We start from the raw sequence: 19,671 nt of genomic DNA, 5'->3' as shown, positions 1-19,671 counted from the left end.
CAGCAATCAGCACCAAAAGAATAACCAGGACACAGGGCTTCTCTCCACTTCCAAGACACTGACAAACCACAAACTAGGGCAGTGCTTAGACTTGTGTGTCCCTGTCTGCATGGTTCCGGAAGCAAACCTTCAGAAAACAGCATGAAGTCTCCAGAAATTGAATGATCACACAGAAATTAGTTGGTGACCATCTAGCTGAAGGTCACCATATGTGGAAGAGTATGATCAGGGCAGCTACTTTCACTTCCAACCTCACACCCCAGGGAGGTTCAAGACATTAATTCTCTTATATCAACCTAATTCCAGAGCTTCTTTACATGCTAGGACTTGAGAACTTTTGAGTTTCCAGAAGACAGCTTCAGATAAAATGCATTCTCGCTCAATAGCTTTTTTTGCTTCCCTCAGAATGTTAAATCTTCAAGGCATCTCAGTGAAGCAAACTAACATGGTGCCCCTTCTGATGTGAAAGAAAATGTAATGTGTTAATGTGACTAGATAGCCACCTCACAGAAACCTCTCCGGCTGCATGTGGGGGAGCAGGGAATCAAACCTGGCTGGCCAGATTAGAAGCTGCTGCTCTTAGCCACTACACCAGGGGTAGTCAACCTGTGGTCCTCCAGATGTTCATGGACTACAATTCCCATGAGTCCCTGCCAGCAAACGCTGGCAGGGCCTCATGGGAATTGTAGTTCATGAGCATCTAGAGGACCACAGGTTGACTAACCCTGTACTATGCCATGCTGGCTATACTTGTTGCTGGCAGAGGCTCATGGGAATTGTACAGTCCATGAACATGTGGAGGACCACAGGTTGACTACCCCTGTCCTACTGGGCTCGCATCTCTCCTGTACATCACATGCTCAGTAAGAACTCGATTTGTTTGTTTTGCAGCATAATATGAGCTGTTCTAAGAATTCGTATTCCTGACGAAGCAAATACCACTGCATTAGTTGATGATGTGTGGTTGGTACTGTTTTATTGTTCAGTAATACTGATTCAAATATTTACACTCCTACTTATAAATCCACAGTTTCAAACCATTCATACCTATGGCTTTTAAATTGATTTCCCACTCCCCTACCCCCCCTTTCAGACACAAGATCTTCCTGTAAAGGGTTGAAAAAAAAGTTTAAATAATAAAACAGTAGCCTGATGCATTGTGTAGACACACTGTATTTTTTTTTAAAAAAATTGCATTTCTTTTAAATATAAAATGTACCTTTCCCCTCCCCAAAAAATAAAAATCTGAAGATGCCAGTGCAATCTTTTGGCCAACTCATAACTTGCAACAGATTCAGCAGAATTATTCCTATTATGAATGGCCCTCCCCCACCCACAAAGAAAAACTGTCAGTGATAAATCCATTTCCTCTCTCCCGTCTACATTTATTTCAATGTAAAAAAAAAAAAAAACCCTGTTAGCTGACAATTGTGAGCAGGGTTACAAAAGCGCTGTACAGCAATATCTACATTGCCTTTGTAATTACCTCCAAAGCTTTGTGGAAGTAATTTCTGACTTGTGAAAAGGCACCAGGGTTTTTGTGTGTCTGTGGGGGTGTTTTTGCTTTGCTTTTCTGAGCCTCAAATATCTGCACGTTCCAAATTCTAGGCTTCCAAGATAGCAGCTACGTTGAAGAAGACAAAAAAAGAAAAAGTGAAAGATTGTAGTAACTGCACAATATTAAAGGGGAGGAAATAGAAAACAACCATCACCGTTTCTAACCAGATCACGCAACTCTCTTTAGTTAATCCATACGAATGCTGAAACATCACACAATGTTAACGCTAAACTCGTGTTCTTCAAGGAGGAATAGAACTTGCTCCAAAAGTCAGAGAGACAACAGCAAAACCTAATGGTACAGTCTAACAAAACTCTACAATTAAACTTCACACAAAGCTGTCCGTGTCTAGAATAGACTTTGTTCCATGGTATTTTTTTTTTAATGAAAGAGGGATTTAAAAAAAAAAAAAATGAAAGTACAAGAAGAGCAATTTAACCAAATATCTTAAACTTTGGTCCACCGGTCCGGTCCCCAAAGGACATCAGTGTGGGACAGCCATTCCCCACTGGTGGTGCAAAAGTCAAACGAGAAAAACAACAAAGCAAAAAAAAAAAAATCAATGATTTGGTATGACATGTTTCAGACCACGAGAAACACAGTCAACACTGTCTCATGTTTCCACCTTTTCCTCCTGTATGTCCACTATGGGCTGAGATTTTAAATCCTCAGATTCTCCATGATCAGCTGCCAATGCCACCACCTCGTCCACCTGCACAGGCGAGCTCCCTTCTAGCCCCCCTTGATCCACGTGTTCCGATTCTACTGGCCCGAGATCCGCTTCTTGTATGAGCTGCGCCTGGACCTCCTCCATTTGCAACTGATTGACGTGCTCGACGTCCAGCTCCTCCATGTGCACTTCGGTCCCTGGCTCAGCCTGGATGTGCTCCACCTCCAGGTAGCTTATCTCCACCTGTTCTTGCAGCTCGGCTATCTGCTCGGTCTTCACTTGATTGTTCTGTATCAAGTCCGGGTGCACCTGCTCGACTGTCACCTGCGTTGGATCCACCTGGACCTGAATGAGCGGCAGAACGTGGACTTGCTCCACCTGCTCAATGATGGTCATCGAGGCCACTGGATCGCTGTCCACTGGGAGGATGTCTTCGGTCACGATCCGTTCTGAAATGTGGTGGATATCCTGCAGGTGCCTCCTCAGCTCGCTGCCTTGCATGAACCAGACGTCGCATATGGTACAGTGGTTGGGCTTGTCGCCTGTGTGTATTACCAAGTGGTCTTTAAATTGGTCCCAGCTGTTAAAGACACTGTTGCAGACCTGAAAAGGACAACGCAAGGCTGCTTTTAGGAAGGTTAACCAAAGTTCAGTTTTCATGTCCTGACTGATCTAGATGAGCACTAAACAAAAGTGGTGGTGGGGTAGCAGCTTTCTGAAGGAGCGAGCAGCGGCTCAAAAAAGCTCACATCCCAAAATAAATGTCTTGGTGCTCACCTAGAATGTCCATGCATGGGGACAATCCCCTCCTGCTATTCCTGGGGGGGGGGGTCCCTGACTCCCAGGCACAACATTCAGGGGGCATGGGGCTCTGCCTCAGGAAAGCAGTCAGTGAATACCTCTCCCCTCCCTGCAAGGCCTGCAGAGATTCTACACAGGATCCCAGTCACTGCTTAGAAGCTACAGTGGGAAATGCGGGTCTCAGACTGCCCCCAAGACGTAACGCTAAACAAAACAAAAAGGTCCTTCCTCCTGTTTGCAGTTCTTCCTTCCGCCAGACAGAGAGGCAAGTTTATCAGTACTGGTACATTTTTGAAACAGCACTGTTTCATTTTTATCTGTTCCATACAATATATTTCTTGTAAGGCCTTGGAGGAGGAGCGTGTCTCAGGCTTAAGTGTACTTAACACCGGCTCAAGGCCGCTGTCCCACCCCTGAGTGCCTCCTCCTCCAACCGGCTTGCCTGTCTATCCAGCAGCCATCCAATCGCCTTCTCCCCCAACCTTGACCACTCCCTCCTCCTTCTACTTCCCTCTGAGATTGCAGATCTCTGCTGCATGAGAGCTGCCCCTGCTGGTGAGTTCTCTTCCCGGGGGCCTCCAGCCTGCAGCCTTTCCAGGGCCTGGGGGGAGGGAGAGGCCATCTGCAGAGTTCTTCCACCCCCAATCTAGTGCCCATTGTATTCCTGAATGCAATGGGCTTGGCCCCTAGTTAAAATATAAGAGTCATAATACTCTGTTAGAAGTTGTAAGAACACAAGTAAATATGCTGGGTTTTACATCTTGGAAAACAGTTTTCTGAAATAGCTAAAGAAAACAAACAAGCAAAACATGGTTCCAGGGACTAAGCGCCCAGGAGCACAAATTGTCCAGAACAGAGTGTGAACAATACCGGGGTATGTGTGTGGAGGATATTGCTAAGAGCTGATCATCTAATGGTGTAGATTTCTCACAGCAAGACAGTTTAGGAACCAGGATGAATTTCTGGAGGACTCAGATGAAGCAATAACATTTTAAATAGGCCAGCTCTAGTCCCAGCACAGTTATGTCAAAGACACTGCTGCTACGAACTCCAAAGAGTCGCTCCTGCAAGAGTCTGTGTGGCAGACGTGCTCCAGGGACAAGCTTTTATGTTATGGAGTTGCTGTGGCAACTTGTTCCTAAAGCATTTGGCGACCATCAGCCCGCCCTCTTAGATGTCCCGGCGCAGTTTATACAAGGTTGCATTTCAGACCAGCGTACAGTTACAATGGGAACTAAACAAGAGCTGAAATGATTCAATTTCTATGCAGGGGTACCAATTCCTCCTTCCTGCCCCTACGGCTAATGGGAATCACCATCCCCTCCTCCCATCTCATCAGTGCCCCTGAATTCCATCCTCAGGCCCTCTTTTTCAAGTAAAAGGCCCCAGCCCTGCTGGAGCCGGTATCTTGATGACATACCTGACATTCGTAAAGCTTTTTCCGCCCCTTTTTAGCACCGGCACCGGACTGGCACGCTGTCAAGTGACATTTGAGTGTGCTGTTCCGGGCAAAACGTTCGTGGCAGTTTGGACACTCAAATGGCTTTTCACCTATCGAGGCAAACACAGGCAACGTTTTGAAAAGGCAAATCATCTCCCCACCATTCCTGACCTGACAAGCCGGTCTCATCGCCCCCCTCCCCCTCTGTGCAAACGGCATAATCCAGATGGTGCAGAACTGCAGGATTCAGAAGTTTAAACCCCAAGGACTACCGTGGAAGGCTGGGCTAGTGGTCAATCAGACTCTGCATTCTGCCTTGCAAATTACACACCGAACGAACAAACCGTTGTGTTGAAGCTCCCAAACAAGCGGTGGTCAAATCAACTGTTTATTCAAAACAGCGGCTGAAAACCACACTGGTTGAATTGGCTTTTCGGTTCACTTCCTCAGCAGCCAATTTCTGTATTGAATGAATGCCATACTCCCTATGTGAAATATACTCAACAAGCAAATTAATGGCATTTGGTATTACCTTTGAAAGTAGGACATATAACCTAGTACAGATCTTGGCTGCTGAGGAAGTGAGCTGAAAAGCCAATTTAACTGGTGTGGTTTTCAGCCTTTGTTGTGAATAAACAGTGACACTGGGCACAGCTTGACTGGGAGCTTCAACTCGGTGTTTTGTTCTTTTGGTTTGACTATCCTACCACTGAGTGGCCATCTGTTTGTTTTGTTTTACTGCTGGATTTGCAAATTTCACAAGCAGGGCAGTATTCCCATTTGATCTCATGCAGGCCTGCAATGGAAGAAGAAACGTAAATCCCACTATGTTCAATGGAGCCGACTCTCAGGTAAGGCTACACGGGAGTGCAATATTCGCATGGAACTACACTCATTACAGCAAATGTGTATTCTTGAGCCTTTGAAAGGAGAACAGACGGATGCTTGGAGGACAGGCCCGTCAATGGCTACCAGTCATGGGGTGACCAAAAAGCCTCCACAATTACTGGCAGCAAACCTTGGAATATCAGCGATAGGAGGCGACATCAGGGGCAGGTCTTGTTCTTTGTGCCCTTTTTGTTGGCTCTCCAGGGCAGCTGGGTCAAACAGGAATCATAGAGTTGGAAGGGGCCATACAGGCCATCTAGTCCAACCCCCTGCTCAACGCAGGATCAGACCAAAGCATCCTAAAGCAGCCCTAAGCATCCTAAAGGAAGCTTGGAGTAGATCAGAGGTGGCCGAACGCTAGCTCTCCAGAGGTTCATGGCCTGCAATTACCATGAACAGGGGCTGGCAGAGGCTCCTGGTAATTGTAGTCCATGGACCTCTGGAGAGCCACAATTTGGCCACCCCTGACCACTGGTCAGATCCAGAAGGGCTCTTATGCTCTTAAACCCCATTTACTGAGGCACTTAAATTCTTACCAGTTTGCCACCCGCCCCCAAAATCCATCCTCTGAGCTGTTCCCCCTTCCTCCAGGCCTACTTGCCGTTTTCAAGCTCAGACATAGAGGGGAAAAAATTAAACACACCTGGGGGTTGGGGGCAGGAAAAGACACAGCTGCTGGGGGCAACGGCAGAAGAAAAGGGTCTGTTTTCCCTGCCGATTCTCCCCTGCAAATGTCATGCCCCATATCTGCCTTGCAAAGAAAACACAGGATTGGTAACATGTACTACTTTAAGGCAGAAGGTATACATTGGTTATGTTTCACTTTAATCACTCCTTTCATACAGTCACTGCTAGGTTGCATTTGGCCACTGGCAGGTTGCATTTGGTATGTTGTATTCCACCCCCACATTGATTGTACATGCCTTGTAACCCCTGTGAAACCACTAAGGCGCCTTACACAATGTGTGTGACTCATGTGCGTGCGTGCACATGTGAGAATTCCTGTTCATCCACTGTCTATATCCCAAATTCTCCAGCAGTGCTGCTGAAATGCCTCTCAGTTGCATACTGTATATTCTATCTTATAGAAGATATAAAATAGAATTTAAAATAGACTGCCAACCTATCTAGCACAAAACATAGCACAAGCACCTCCAAATAATCCAGCACACTTGTGTGTTCTTCTTAGAAGCTACACACTCCTATATTATGAGCCTCTTGTGGCGCATGGTGGTAAGGCAGCCAACATGCAGTCTGAAGCTCTGCCCATGAGGATGGGAGTTCGATCCCAGCAGCCGGCTCAGGGTTGACTCGGCCTTCCATCCTTCCGAGGTCGGTAAAATGAGTACCCAGCTTGCTGGGGGGTAAAATGGTAATGACTGGGGAAGGGAATGGCAAACCACCCTGTATTGAGTCTGCCAAGAAAACGCTAGAGGGCGTCACCCCAAGGGTCAGACATAACTCAGTGCTTGCACAGGAGATACCTTTACCTTTTACTCCTATATTGATGGTAACGAACGTCAGAATGCCTGAGCATTCAGTTGATCCAGCAAAGCAGATCTTATGTCCTCATGTCATCACTTACAATGATTCAGCCACTTAACCTTCCTACCTTACAAGATGAATTGGTTTTGACATCCCACTTTTCTTTGCCTCAAGGAGTCTCAAAGCAGCTTACAACCTCCTTCCCTTCCTCTCCCCACGACCTCTGCGGTAGGTGACGCTGAGAAAACTCAGAGAATTATGACTGGCCCAAAGTCACCCAGCTGGCTGCATGTGGAGGAGTGGGGAATCAAATCCAGTTCTCCAGATTGAAGCCCACTGCTCTTAACCACATCACCACGCTGCCTCTCATGGACGGTATGATATTAAGCTTGTGCCTTTAGACTTCCCGGCCCATGCTCACTTGTAAAGTCTTGCCAGAACACGACAATCATCTTGAGACAGCAAAGCAGTCACAAGATCATGCCGCTTCAGAGTCAGCTTCTAGGCAACTCCAGAACTTCCTAACATACCTATTTATTTTATTTGGCAGATGTACATGCCACCTCTCTGAAGGTCAGTTCAAGGCAGCTTGCCGCTAAAACAAAACCATCGAAAACCACATCCATGAAAAACGAAACCAAGCCAACGCCATTAAAAACAACCTGAAGCCACAACTTCCTTGAGGGATTAAGGGCCAGAATCTGCCACAGCTCAGGTTTCACTTCCTTAAAAGGAATGTGTGCAAGTTCTGTCTCTTGGGATGGTGCCTGGTCCCAATGAAGCCAGTAAGTGTTACATGCAAGCCCTTCAGCTACATTTGCAAGACATGCAATGTGCCAAGGTAAGCAGAACCTCCCCCCCCCAGTAAGGTGCCCTCCATGGCCAAGCGAGTATCTGACAGCAGGGCATGCAACAAAATCAGGACGTTTACTGAGCCCATGAGAGATCACCACACAATTATGCAGGCCCGCCTTCAGGATTACTTCCTGTGCCAATAGGTTTTTAGCGCTATGAAGATGATCCAACTTTGCTACCATTCTTCTCCTTGAGGATGTGCTTGAGACGCAGGCAAAATATTACTACAATTTCAGTGGGGGAAAGGGATAGCACCAAACAGCTGGTCCGTAACCAAGCGGGCAAAGAAAGAAAGCTGCAGTCACCTGTGTGTTTCCGCAGATGCTCTTTAAAATGGCCAAAGTGGTCAAATTGTTTGTCACAGTACTGGCAGACGTGGATTTTTTTGCCCGGCCTCGGTTTCTTGTTGGCGCCACCTTCGTCAAGGTGGTAACAGGTAAGGTGCTGCTTCAATGCACTTTCGCGGAGGTACCGTTTGTTGCATAGGTCGCACTTGTAGCTCTCGGTGGAGTGCGTTTTCATGTGCTCCTTGAAGTGGTAGAACAGCTTGAAGGAGCGGTTGCACTTTTCACAGTGGAACAGGTTGTTGACGTGAGACAGCTGGAGCTCCATGATCTCAATGCCTTCCACCTGTTTGCCCATCGGGTCAGACCCGTTGTCGCATTCCTCCTGGATCTGGCTCTTCCGCTCCCCGTGGCGGAACTTACTGGTGATATCCGCCAGGAGGGCCAACGCCGACTCATCGGACGTACCCGTGGTCTGTATGTACTTAATGGATTGTTCGGCGGACGCAGCCTCCTCGTGCGCCTCGATGTTGTTTTCTTCCACATCGATAGCCCCTTCCGCAATCTCCACCTCGATCTCCACCGGCTCTGACTCTGCGCAGGGCAGCGTTTCTGTGATCACGTTGGAGGTCTCCGCTATCTTCCTCTTTTTAGCTTTGCTGGGGTCTTGTGCCTGATTGGATTCAAGGGGCAATGAATTTTCCTTGTTCCTAGAAAGTTGTGCAGAATACATTTTTTAAAAAAATACAAAAACAAAGAGCTGCAGGAAAACAACGGCATTCAGCTTATGGGTTGACTCCATCCAGCTTTCGTGCTGGTGGAAAAGGGAAGAGGCACTGACAAAAAAAAAAAGAAAAGGAAAGGAAAAGGTCATGCTGGGGATCTTGACATCTGTATGGGCATAAACAGCACAGGACAGGGGTTCTGGTAAGATGGAGAACTGGCCAAGACTGCACAAAAAAGGTGGCTGGGTCTAACCCATTGTGTTAAACAAGAGGCCCAGTTAAATATAATTTTAGTGATTAGAGAGAAACAAGAGCATGGTTACAGCTCGGGGAAGGGGGGGAGGACCCAGATCATGTATCCATACAACAGACATACCCAATGCTGAGTAAATACTGACTTGAGCATAATTCAGTGGCAAACTCCTACTTTGCCGCTGTGCCATATGCGAACACAAAGGGCATGGTTATTTTGCTGAAATAGTTTAAATATGAGTCAGCAGTGTGACGGTGGGTAAAAAGGCAAATGGGATTTTGGGCTGTATCAAACGGAATATTATGTCCAGATCATGGGAGGTGATGGTACCGCTTCATTCTGCTCTGGTTTGGCCTCACTTGGACTACTGTGTCCAGTTTTGGGCACCCCAGTTGAAGAGGGATGTAGACAAACTGGAGCTTGTCCAGAGGAGGACAACAAAGATGGTGAGGGGTTTGGAGACCAAGACGTATGAAGAAAGGTTAGGGGAGCTTGGTCTGTTTAGTTTGCAGAGGAGACAAATAAGAGGGAATCTGATAACCATCTTCAAGTATTTAAAGGGTGCCATATGGAGGATGGAGCAGAATTGTTCTCTCTTGCCCCAGAAGGACAGACCAGAACCAATGGGATGAAATTAATTCCGTCTAAACATCCGGAAGAAGTTCCTGACAGTTAGAGCGGTTTCTCAGTGGAACAGACTTCCTCGGGAGGTGGTGGGTTCTCCATCAGAGATTTTTAAACAGAGGCTAGATAGCCATCTGACGGAGAGGCTGATTCTGTGAAGGCTTAAGGGGGTGGCAGGTTACAGTGGATGAGCGATAGGGTTGTGAGTGTCCTGCACGGTGCGGGGAGTTGGACTAGATGACCCATGAGGCCCCTTCCAGCTCTATTATTCTATGATTCTATGAGCTCAGTTGGCATATTATCAGAACAGTCCACTAAACAAATGGAACCACCACATAGGTTGGAGGAAGGCTCCTTAGACAAGAGTGACTTTTTCCATTCTAGGTTTGGATATGCGCCATTGTCCTCACAACAGCAAAGTGAGGTCACATGCTGGAAGACCAAAGGGGCCTCCGCAGACGGTCATGGATGGTTCCTAAATGACCTCCTAGGAAACAGCACCCAAAAAGGCCTCCTCACTCACCTGATTTCGAGGGCTTTAATGGCTTCTAACATCTGAAGGTATTCAGCTGCCTTCCAGACATCATTTGCTTCTTCTTCCCCTTGGACCATTAGCTTGGCAGTGTAGGTGAACTCAATTAAGTGACGAAACGCCATGTTACTGACACCTGTTTGAAAGCAAAAGCCTCCATGAAACCTCAAAGGCACAGACTGTGCCTCTTATGTTTTGCATGGATAATCATCATATTTTGCTATCTGTCTCTTTCACAGATTTCCTTGCTGAAGGTTGGAGAGCCACGCCAACGGCACACAACATTCTCTCTCCTGTGCACCTGGGTGAAGTGAGGCGGCGGAAGTCCTGAGCTGGCAGATGGAGCCATGAGCTCGATGGAAGTCAATAAAGAAGCTCAGTCCAGATGCTACAGGGATGGCTGGTTTGAGTGCTGATCAGGGAACCAGGAGAGCAAGCAAAGGCTCCACCCAGAACACAGCGACCTTTTCAGCTTTGGATGTTGTTCCAGCTGTGGCCCTTCTTGAAGGAATCATCTCCAGATTAGGTTACTGAAATGTGCACTGCTGGCTGGGAGGAGACTTAAACATGGTCCAGAAGCAGTGTCTGGGTCAGAAAATGGCTAGGGTCAGTTAGTATTAGCATGTCTCCCCAATGTCAACAAAGAGATCTTTGTTGATTACCTATGTCCTATATAGTCCAAGACCACAGACTTCAAGGACAGCTTCCACCCGTGCTGTCTTTCATAAAGAAGAAGAAGAAGAGTAAGTTTTTATATTGCGCTTTTCTCTACCCGAAGGAGGCTCAAAGTGGCTTACAGTCGCCTTCCCTTTCCTCTCCCCACAACAGACACCCTGTGAGGTGGGTGAAGCTGAGAGAGCCCTGACATCACTGCTCGGTCAGAACAGCTTTATCAGTGTTGTGGAGAGCCCAAGGTCACCCACTGCATGTGGCTGCATGCAGAATTGAACCCGATATGCCAGATTAGAAGTCTGCACTCCTAACCACTACATCAAACTGGCTCTCAGAATGGATGGAGCCTCAGTTTATTTTACTTAATGTATATCATGCTTTTCCCCACCACTTATCTTTAGGTTGCACAGGCAGGATTCCAAGGAGGTCTTCCACCTAAGTACTAACGAGACCCAAGACTTTCACTTCCAAACCCAAGTCAGACACTGGGTCTAGATAACAAATATCCCTCTCCCTCAACGCTGCAGCTTACTGGAATGATATTCCCATCAATTCCCCTCCAATATAACCTCTGGAACATGCAGTTGATTCATGCAGATTTCTGGAGGTAAGGGCCTATTGTAAGTCCCAGCATCTATCATAATGGGTACCATTGTGAATGGAGCTTCACCTTGGTGTCTTTCTTATTTGTTAATTTGCAAGTAGATGCTAAGGTTCACCCCAACATCCAGTGCCTAGAACACCCCAAGCCTATCCCTCCTCCTCAAGGTCAGGAACCACCTGCTCTTGTTCCCCAGCTCTCTGCACCACCCTCTACCCTTCTTGGGCATCAGACCTCCTGGAACCTGGGGGGACTCTCCTCTTCTGCATGTTCAGTCTTCTTCATCCACACCCCTTTCCCACCCTGTTAGGCGCAACCATTCTTTCTCCCCTCTGCTTCTGAATTCTCTCCTTTTTACTCCACCCATCTTCCCTTTACTTTGTACTCCTCCTGGTGCCACTCCCCAGGCCAAGAATTCCCAACCCTTCCCAGCCTCTGCTCTTTCCTAGTGAACGTGGTAGGATGCCACATTTCCCCTGAGCATTCTTTGTCCTCTACCTGGGCTGAGGGTGCTGAGACGAAGTTCTAGGCAAAAGCATTATAGCTTTGACAACCCTCTGGGTTTGACAGTGACGTTCTACTGTGGAAATGAAACCTAGCAGTTCATTGCTGTAGCCAAAGATGAGATCGACATGAGAGAGCAGAAAGAGACACAAGACAAATGGGGCCTTCCTGAAAGAAGGCAATGCTCAGCCTTGCTATTAATCCACCAATTACCTTCTATCTCTACTAGAGGCTCCTGAGTGAAGTCTTGGAAGAATTTGTAGAAAAACCGGCTGCAGGCAGCAAGAACAGCTTTATGCGCTTTAAAATGATGACCTGCAGAGGGGAGGAAAAAAAAAAAAAGAACGGGATATGAAATCCTCCCATCTGTCCATTAAAATATGCATCACAATCAGAAGAAAATAGTTTAAATCAATGCCCTTATTTACTGACTAGATGGTCCATAACGAGTGCATCTTGTTCACCAGAAAACACAAAGATAATTTCATGTATGAAGGAAACAGGAGATAGATGAGGAGTCAGAGAAGCTGCTTGGGAGACAAAGGGTGGCCAGCTCACATTTCTAGTTAGTAGAAGAACATTTACGTGCCTCCAATATTTTTATATAAATGTATATATAAATACTGGAGTTATGCAAATGGTTTTTACTATTGTTTGATATAATAGATAGACGGAAGATAGATCACCCGAAATGTCTATGCTGGACCTGCATGGAGAAAAGCCATGTGTGTTGAGCAACAATGCTGGCTGGGTCCAACTTGCTCTCCCAGTGACATGAGATTCCAAGAGCTCTGTCTCTCCAGCCCACGATCTGAGAGCCATTTAACATACCTACTTCCTCCAGTGATGGTTGTGCCAAGATAAATCCCTAAACCAGGGGCGGCCAGATGGTGGCTCCCCAGATGTCCATGGACTACAATTTACATGAGCCCCTGCCAACTGGCTGTAGTCCATGAACATCTGGAAAGCCATCCTTTGGCCAGCCCTGCCCCACACAAAGGCAGGAGCTGAGAATAGATAATTATATAAATATGGATCAAGGAGGTAGTAAGTGTCAGATCTTGGTTTACTGTAGCAGAGTGACAACTGGACTATTAAAACCGACAAGGAGCAAACTAATGTCAGCATCCACTGAAAGGACCATTCAGCTGAGAGCCACCTAGTGGCAACAAAGAAGTAGGCTTTGCAAGCTTTGCAAGCTGCTTCTGCTGGCTACTAGTTCAGTCCAAACCAAAAGATGGCTCCAAACTCAGCCTACTCCTTGCAAGGTCAAGGGCCAACCCACCCCTGCAGTATAAGGTCTCCTGGTATAAGGTCTCCTGCTATTCACGACTGTACAAATTTCACAGCAACAGCTGATACTGATTTCTTGTTACATCACACAGCACTTCAAATGAGCTGTTATCCAGAAGCAGTATTTTCCTCTTCAATTTTATCTCTGAAGCAGAGGTGATCACAGCGTGGAATTTGCAGAACTAGGATGTTCTTAAAAGTTCCATTTCCCTTAGGAGCCATGCTTTCACCAATTCCACTTCCGATAAATAGCAGCTGCTGTTACATAGTCACCGTGCCAGGGGAGGGGAAAGAATAAAGAAGAAGAAGAAGAGGAAGAAGTTGGTTCTTATATGCCGTTTTTCTCTACCCGAAGGAGGCTCAAAGCGGCTTACAGTCACCTTCCCTTTCCTCTCCCCACAACAGACACCCTGTGAGGCGGGTGAGGCTGAGAGAGCCCCGATATCACTGCTCGGTCGGAACAGTTTTATCAGTGCCATGGTGAGCCCAAGGTCACCCAGCTGGCTGCACGAGGGGGAGCGCAGAATCGAACCCAGCATGCCAGATTAGAAGTCCGCACTCCTAACCACTACACCAAACTGGCTCTCTGAATGTATTTTTCTGACTTCTGAAGGTATTTTTCTGGCTTCAGACACCAAGCCAAACTATTGAGACTCCTTAACAAAGGGTTCATTTGTAAAGAACACAGAATAATGATGAGAAATGGCCATCAATAACTATTTTGTAAACCCCAAGTGAAAAAAAACACTTGAGTTCATGAGCTTTGCTGCGTAAGATAACAGACAGATCAATTGCATTCAATAGTTGAGTAAAGAACTCAGCATTTCCGCTGCAGTTTTATGATCCACAATTTGTGATTACTATTCAACAAACTAATGGTGGGGATCACAAAGAAGGGGGGGGAATTTCATCTCTAGCAACATTTGTGACAGGTTCCTGAGAGCACATCCCATACGTTTTATCTTTAAAGCAAGCCCTGTTCCGTTCAACTGGATTTGAGACAGTAACTGGTCCAAGAGCTGCAATCACCCAATTAGATGAATCAGAAATAGCTTAGACTAGGGGTAGTCAACCTGTGGTCCTCCTGATGTTCATGGACTACAATTCCCATGAGCCCCCATGGAGGACCACAGGTTGACTACCCGTGCCTTAGACCCTTTGCTGTGATGACGTTTACCAGGATTAAACCCATGAGTTTGGGGGCTTTATTATTCTTCCTTGCATCAAGAAATAAACACAATGGTGTCTACGTGTGTCTTACAGTTTGCCTTACTACATACCATCGACAATCAGAGTGATGTCTGTGAACTGATCTTGCTCTCTCTGCTCATTCAGTCTGTCCAAAATTACTTTATAATGCTCTGGAAATTCCTGAATGCATTCCATCGTCTCTTCAGCTTCCATGGCTAATGCAGTGATCTAGAAAAAAAATCACCATAGAATGAGACCTCCATAATCCATAACCATGCAATGATATATCAACATGAATTGATTAGCAAGAATATTTTTCGTTATTGCAATGCCTCGATTTCAAGCCACTAATTCGTTCTCCCAAAACTAAACACACTTTTTGTCCATTTTTAGAAATGGGCATCTAAAGTCAACAATTCCCATGAATAATTCTTAATGTTTTTGCGACAAGAGTCATAAACAACCATGGACCAAGTTAAGAGACCCCACAAATGTTATATCTGCCATCTCTGAAGGAAGCTGGTTTTCTTTTTCAGACAGATATGAAATCCAAGCTATGAATGTGGCTCAAAGCCCATTCAAGAGAGCTTCTGGTGTGCATATGAGGTTTGGGAGAGGGGAGGGGGGAAGCTACCTCAGATGCACGAGGATCAAAGAATGATCCACAAATTCTGGCGGGCCTCAGCCTCTGTGCGTGTGTAATTGCTGTTAATGCTACAGCTACTCTGTGGGAGGATTCATGACTGACGTTGTTCCTTCAATTAAAATGCTAAGGGTTTTTTTTTTTTTTTGCTGACCATATCTTGGCATAGACAGGCATTTATGATAGCATGGGTCTCTGGCAGTTTTAACGAGACAATAATGAGATAGAACATTTTCTGATAGATTATGTACCTGCAGTTCAGACCAAATGGATTCTACTGACCCTATAGTTCTAGACTGTCCTGTATTTTCAAATTTATGTTCAAAGCTAATTCTACCATTACTTTTCTGGATGAGAAAACTTCTTGGTTATTAAGGGATGCAGAAAACTGATCAGCTGTATAGGTGACCAAATATGTTGTTGCAGTTACGGCACAGCATATTTAAAGAGTTACCGGTCAGAGGTCCAGCTGAGCAAGGTTGTTGTTTTTTTTTGGGGGGGGAGATATATTGAATTTGTTTATAATCCACTTTTGTTTTATCTGATTGGGTGCTCCTGTTCATGACAGTGGTGGAAATAACAGTAACTGGATTGGACTGGTTTTGTTCTATGCTTCAGAGGTCCTCCTGTCCGCCTCCCCACCACTAGCCTGAAGGAGAGGGCAGGCTCAATAGCAGAGAGTCTCAGTGCAAGGTCTGGAAATCCATACCTTTCTCCAACTGGAAGGAGGGGGAATAAAAGGAAGGATGGGCCAGAACACAAAATGCATTCTCCTATGGCAAGCTTAGTCACAGACCTGAGTCTTACGGTGTTCCATCATGGCAAGATTTTAGTGTTAGAAATTGGGAACATTGCAGTCCCAAGACCTGCATTTCATTGTTTTCCAGATTATCTGATACACGATTGAGTATCCCCAGGTCTTCATCTCCTACCCCATTTTGAATAATTTGGTTATGAATACTAAAACAAACTCACCTATTATCTACCAGGAACTTGGAGAAGCAAACATGTTTATTGCCTGTGCTACAAAAACATGGGTGTGGTGGTATCGTGAAAAAGGGCAAACTATGCATTAGGCCATATTAACCCAGGAAGCAGCTGAGATAGTATGCATGCATCCACCCAAACAATGTGGTGGTCAGGAAGACCGTTAACACTGGTTCTGGCCTCCCCCACACCCTCCCCAGTAGCAGGAACATGGCTACATGCTGCTAGAGAATACACATAAATATCACAATCAGGAGGGCAAGATTGCCCGTTCAGATTAGCAGTAACCAGCCTTAATTTTTTTTTGGAATTAGCAGTAAAACTGTTCTGGCAATGACATGCCATGTATAAAATCATAACATCTGATCCCAGGTTTAAACAATCCAAAATAACTAGACTTTCTAGTTCCAATGGTAATATAGACTAAACTTGCATTCTACATACATATGCCCTGAATGCTCAAGACCACTTTGGACTTAAACACTACTATAAGGAAGTCTCATGACACTTACTGTAGATTAAGCAGGCGTTGGTCTAGAGACCACTTGGATGCGGTACATCCTCCCTGCCAGGAAGAATGTCTCCAAAAGAATGCTAACCTGGTTCCATCCTTCAGCCAGAGAAGGTGTCCCTCCATCTTAGCAAAATTCCATCTGCTCAAATACACAGGGCAGAAAATTTCACCTTTGCCACCAGCCAGAGGTCCAGCTGAGTAGGGCTTATTCCAGGGTGTGTGTGTATATTTAGTTTGTTTATAACCGACTTTGAACAGCATTTCTTCGAAAGGCACAACATACAGTATTTACTCTGAAGGCAGACTAGGGTTTTCCCTCCAAGTAAGCCAAACCACCAAAAATAAGGTGTCATCTTTTATTTACACAGATAGATCCACAGTTAGTTTTTATACCCTGCTTTTCACTATCTGAAGAAGCATGAAAGCAGCTTACAGACACCTTTCCTTCCTCTCTCCACAACACAGACCTTGTGAGGTAGGTCGGGCTGAGAGAGCTCAGAGAACTGTGACTGGCCTAAGATCACTCAGCTCTCTGCATGTGGAGGAGTGGGGAATCAAACCTGGTTCTCCATATTAAAGGCTGCCACTCTTAACCACTATTCCACACATATGGAGTTGCCCTAACTTGGATATCCCAGGCAAGCCTAATCCTATCAGACTGTGGAAGCCAAGTAGGGCTGATCCTGGCTGAGAAACCTCTAAAGATTTGGATGAGATTCCTCCAGGGAACACTAGGGGTCATAATGCAGAGATGGGCAATGGCAAACTGTCTCTTGTTCTTATGGCTTTCTGGTCAATTGTTTAGTGTTCTCTGTAAGCACATGGGTAAACAAAGAGTGACATCTCTGACAAATAAGACTATAGCAAAATAATAATAAAGCCTCACGACTGCTGCGAGAATTTCAGGTGCTACAACTGTTTACTGTCTGAAGATTAGACAGGAACAACCGGTCTAATTGCATCTTTAAAAAGGTAACCAAACAGTGCCATCCTGGAACAAACCCCACTAAATAAACTTCTGCAGGATTCTGAGAAGCCTTTTGTATTTCCAACCTTGTTTGTGAGCCTATGGGGAGGGCGGTATATAAATGTAATAAATAAATAATTCGTGTGCTCTTAGTCCTACTGCATTGCTTACTGGGTGTCTCATGCTATTCAGCCGCCTTGTTTTACACCGAGTCTAGGAGAGAAGGAAAACTATGAATAAAGATCGTGTGTGTGTGTGTGTTGGGGGGACAACAGCCTGTTTCCCCCGCCACGTGCTTGGTCTAAGACACTGAACTATTTCCCACTAGGGATCCAGGCAGTTCGTGACCCCATTGGGAAGACAACTGTCAATCATTTTAACACCAGCCAATCTCAGCACGGAAAGGTACTGGGGGGCCAATAAGCGCTCCCAGCGAGATAAGCGGAAGGCCTAACCGCCGAGAGGCGCCGAGCAGCGAAAAGGACCCCTGAAGGGGGAGAGGGCTGGAGCGCGGAGGTCCCCGCACAGACCGGCGCGGGCGGAAAGACGCCACGGAGGCCGGCGCATGGACCCCCGCGATTCCAGCGGCGGCTCCGTCTCCAGAGCCGTTATTACGTCATCAAATCGCGCATTAAATCGATGCCTTTTCGACGCCCGCCTCGGCCGGAGGCGCGCGCTGACCCCGAGAGAATCCGGCGCGGCCATAAAACACTCACCTAGCCAGGCTCGCCGTCCGCCTCGGCCGTGGCGATCGCTACCTGCCTGCCTAGCTCGCCGAAAAACGAGGCAGGCACCGGCCGACAACGCTACTCGCATTCCCGTCCTGCACCGCGCGCCGGAAACGGCGAACTCATTGACCTCCTTTCCCTGACCAGGCGCTTTCGGGAAACTGGTGGGCTCCCGGTGCATGCTGGGAGGAGTGAGTGGCGCGGTCCCGCCCTCCTTGTCGCGCGAGGCGTCCTGGGAGTTGTAGTTTCATGAGGTCGGGGAAGAGCCGATGCGATCTTGGTGCTGGCAGGGGGTGTTAAAGTCGCGCTGCGCGAACGTGGGCGAAATATCCAGGAAATGGAAAGGAGTTTAGGGCTTGGCGCTTTGGGAAAAGCCTGCGTCGCCCTTTATCTGATCAGGTTAACCCATGGTTCCCAGCTCTGGGTTGGAAAATGCCTGGAGATTTTCGTGGTGAAGCCAGGGGAGGGTAGGATTTGGGGCGAATAGAAGCCATAATAGGAGATAATGCTCTAGTGTCTGTATTTTCTCCAGGGAAACTGATATTTGTAACTTGCAGTTCAAGATATTGGAAGGGTTAACCCTGGATTGTGGTTGCAAACCACTGGATCACACCTGGAGGTCTGCTATTGCAGTTGATCTCCAGACAATTAAGGTCACTTCCTCTGGGGAAAATGGCAGTTTAGAGCAGGGGTAGTCAAACTGCGGCCCTCCAGATGTCCATGGAGGGTGGGTTTTATGGCACAGGGATCCCTTTGCCTCCCAAATTCTACCTTCCCCAGGCTGCAACCCCAAGATCTCCAGGTATTTTCCTACCCAGAGCTGCCAGCTCTAGCATTGGTAAGCAATTGGATGGAAGGCCACCCAAGACATTCAGGATCGCTGTGCAGAGGTAGTCAGTGGAAAACCACCTATTTATTTATTTATTTATTTATTTATCATACTTTTATACCGCCCTCCCCGGAGGCTCAGGGCGGTTTACATTATAACAGAGAACCATACATAAAACCTACTCTTGCCTTGAAATCCTTATTGATGGTGGAGAGTGCTATCAAGATGCAGCTGACTTGTGGCGATGCTGTATGGTTTTTAAGGCAAGAGACGTTCAGAGGTATTGTCTTAGGAAGGAACAACTGGCTGTAATGCTTCTGCCAAGCTTTTTGCTGATAAAATACTGAGAACATTTCTTAACCTGGATACCAGTTGAAGAAAGGCCTAATACATCATGTGGTCTATCCATGAGCCATTTAGCGTTTCTAAGTCAATTTTGGCAAGACCCTGAGATTGGTGGAGGCTACTACTTGTATTCTGTTAGTCATGTAAGGATGAAAACAACAAACACTTAGCATCTATTATAAATCAGACATCATCTCTGATCCTCAAAGAGGCATTTATCCATCCGCTACTTTAAAAACTGTACAGATAAATGATGTGGCCAGCTATTGTTGGTCTCTAAT

The 19,671-nt window shown here is 46.4% G+C and overlaps 1 protein-coding gene across 2 annotated transcripts; it reads right to left on the bottom strand.

Annotated features, from left to right (window-relative positions):
- Positions 1-1,312: 1,312 nt before the first annotated feature.
- Positions 1,313-18,369, bottom strand: ZNF131 (zinc finger protein 131). 2 transcript variants are annotated; one of them, XM_077347060.1, is made up of 7 exons: positions 18,205-18,369; positions 14,467-14,605; positions 12,107-12,208; positions 10,108-10,252; positions 8,004-8,692; positions 4,450-4,580; positions 1,313-2,831 (listed from the first exon to the last, which is right to left on the bottom strand). In XM_077347060.1, exons 2-7 carry the CDS (start codon positions 14,588-14,590, stop codon positions 2,172-2,174), a joined length of 1,851 nt encoding a protein of 616 aa, XP_077203175.1. In that variant the 5' UTR covers positions 14,591-14,605; positions 18,205-18,369; the 3' UTR covers positions 1,313-2,171. The 2 variants fall into 2 exon arrangements, with proteins under 2 accessions (XP_077203175.1, XP_077203176.1); XM_077347061.1 differs by lacking the exon at positions 18,205-18,369 and adding an exon at positions 16,520-16,659.
- Positions 18,370-19,671: the final 1,302 nt, after the last annotated feature.

This window comes from Paroedura picta, chromosome 7 (genome assembly GCF_049243985.1).
Source record: "Paroedura picta isolate Pp20150507F chromosome 7, Ppicta_v3.0, whole genome shotgun sequence".
NCBI classification, from domain to species: domain Eukaryota; kingdom Metazoa; phylum Chordata; class Lepidosauria; order Squamata; family Gekkonidae; genus Paroedura; species Paroedura picta.
Note: the sequence above shows the minus strand (reverse complement) of the source record. Positions and strands in the feature narration are given on the sequence as shown.

Bases quoted from the DNA above. Each gene is read 5' to 3' on its own strand.
- ZNF131 (XM_077347060.1), bottom strand. From the start codon at position 14,590: ATGGAAGCTGAAGAGACGATGGAATGCATTCAGGAATTTCCAGAGCAT. The intron at 10,253-12,106 runs GTAATTGGTGGA...GCTTTCAAACAG, and splicing joins GCCTCTAGTAGAGATAGAAG to GTGTCAGTAACATGGCGTTT. The intron at 4,581-8,003 runs GTGACTGCAGCT...TTGCCTCGATAG, and splicing joins GCATCTGCGGAAACACACAG to GTGAAAAGCCATTTGAGTGT.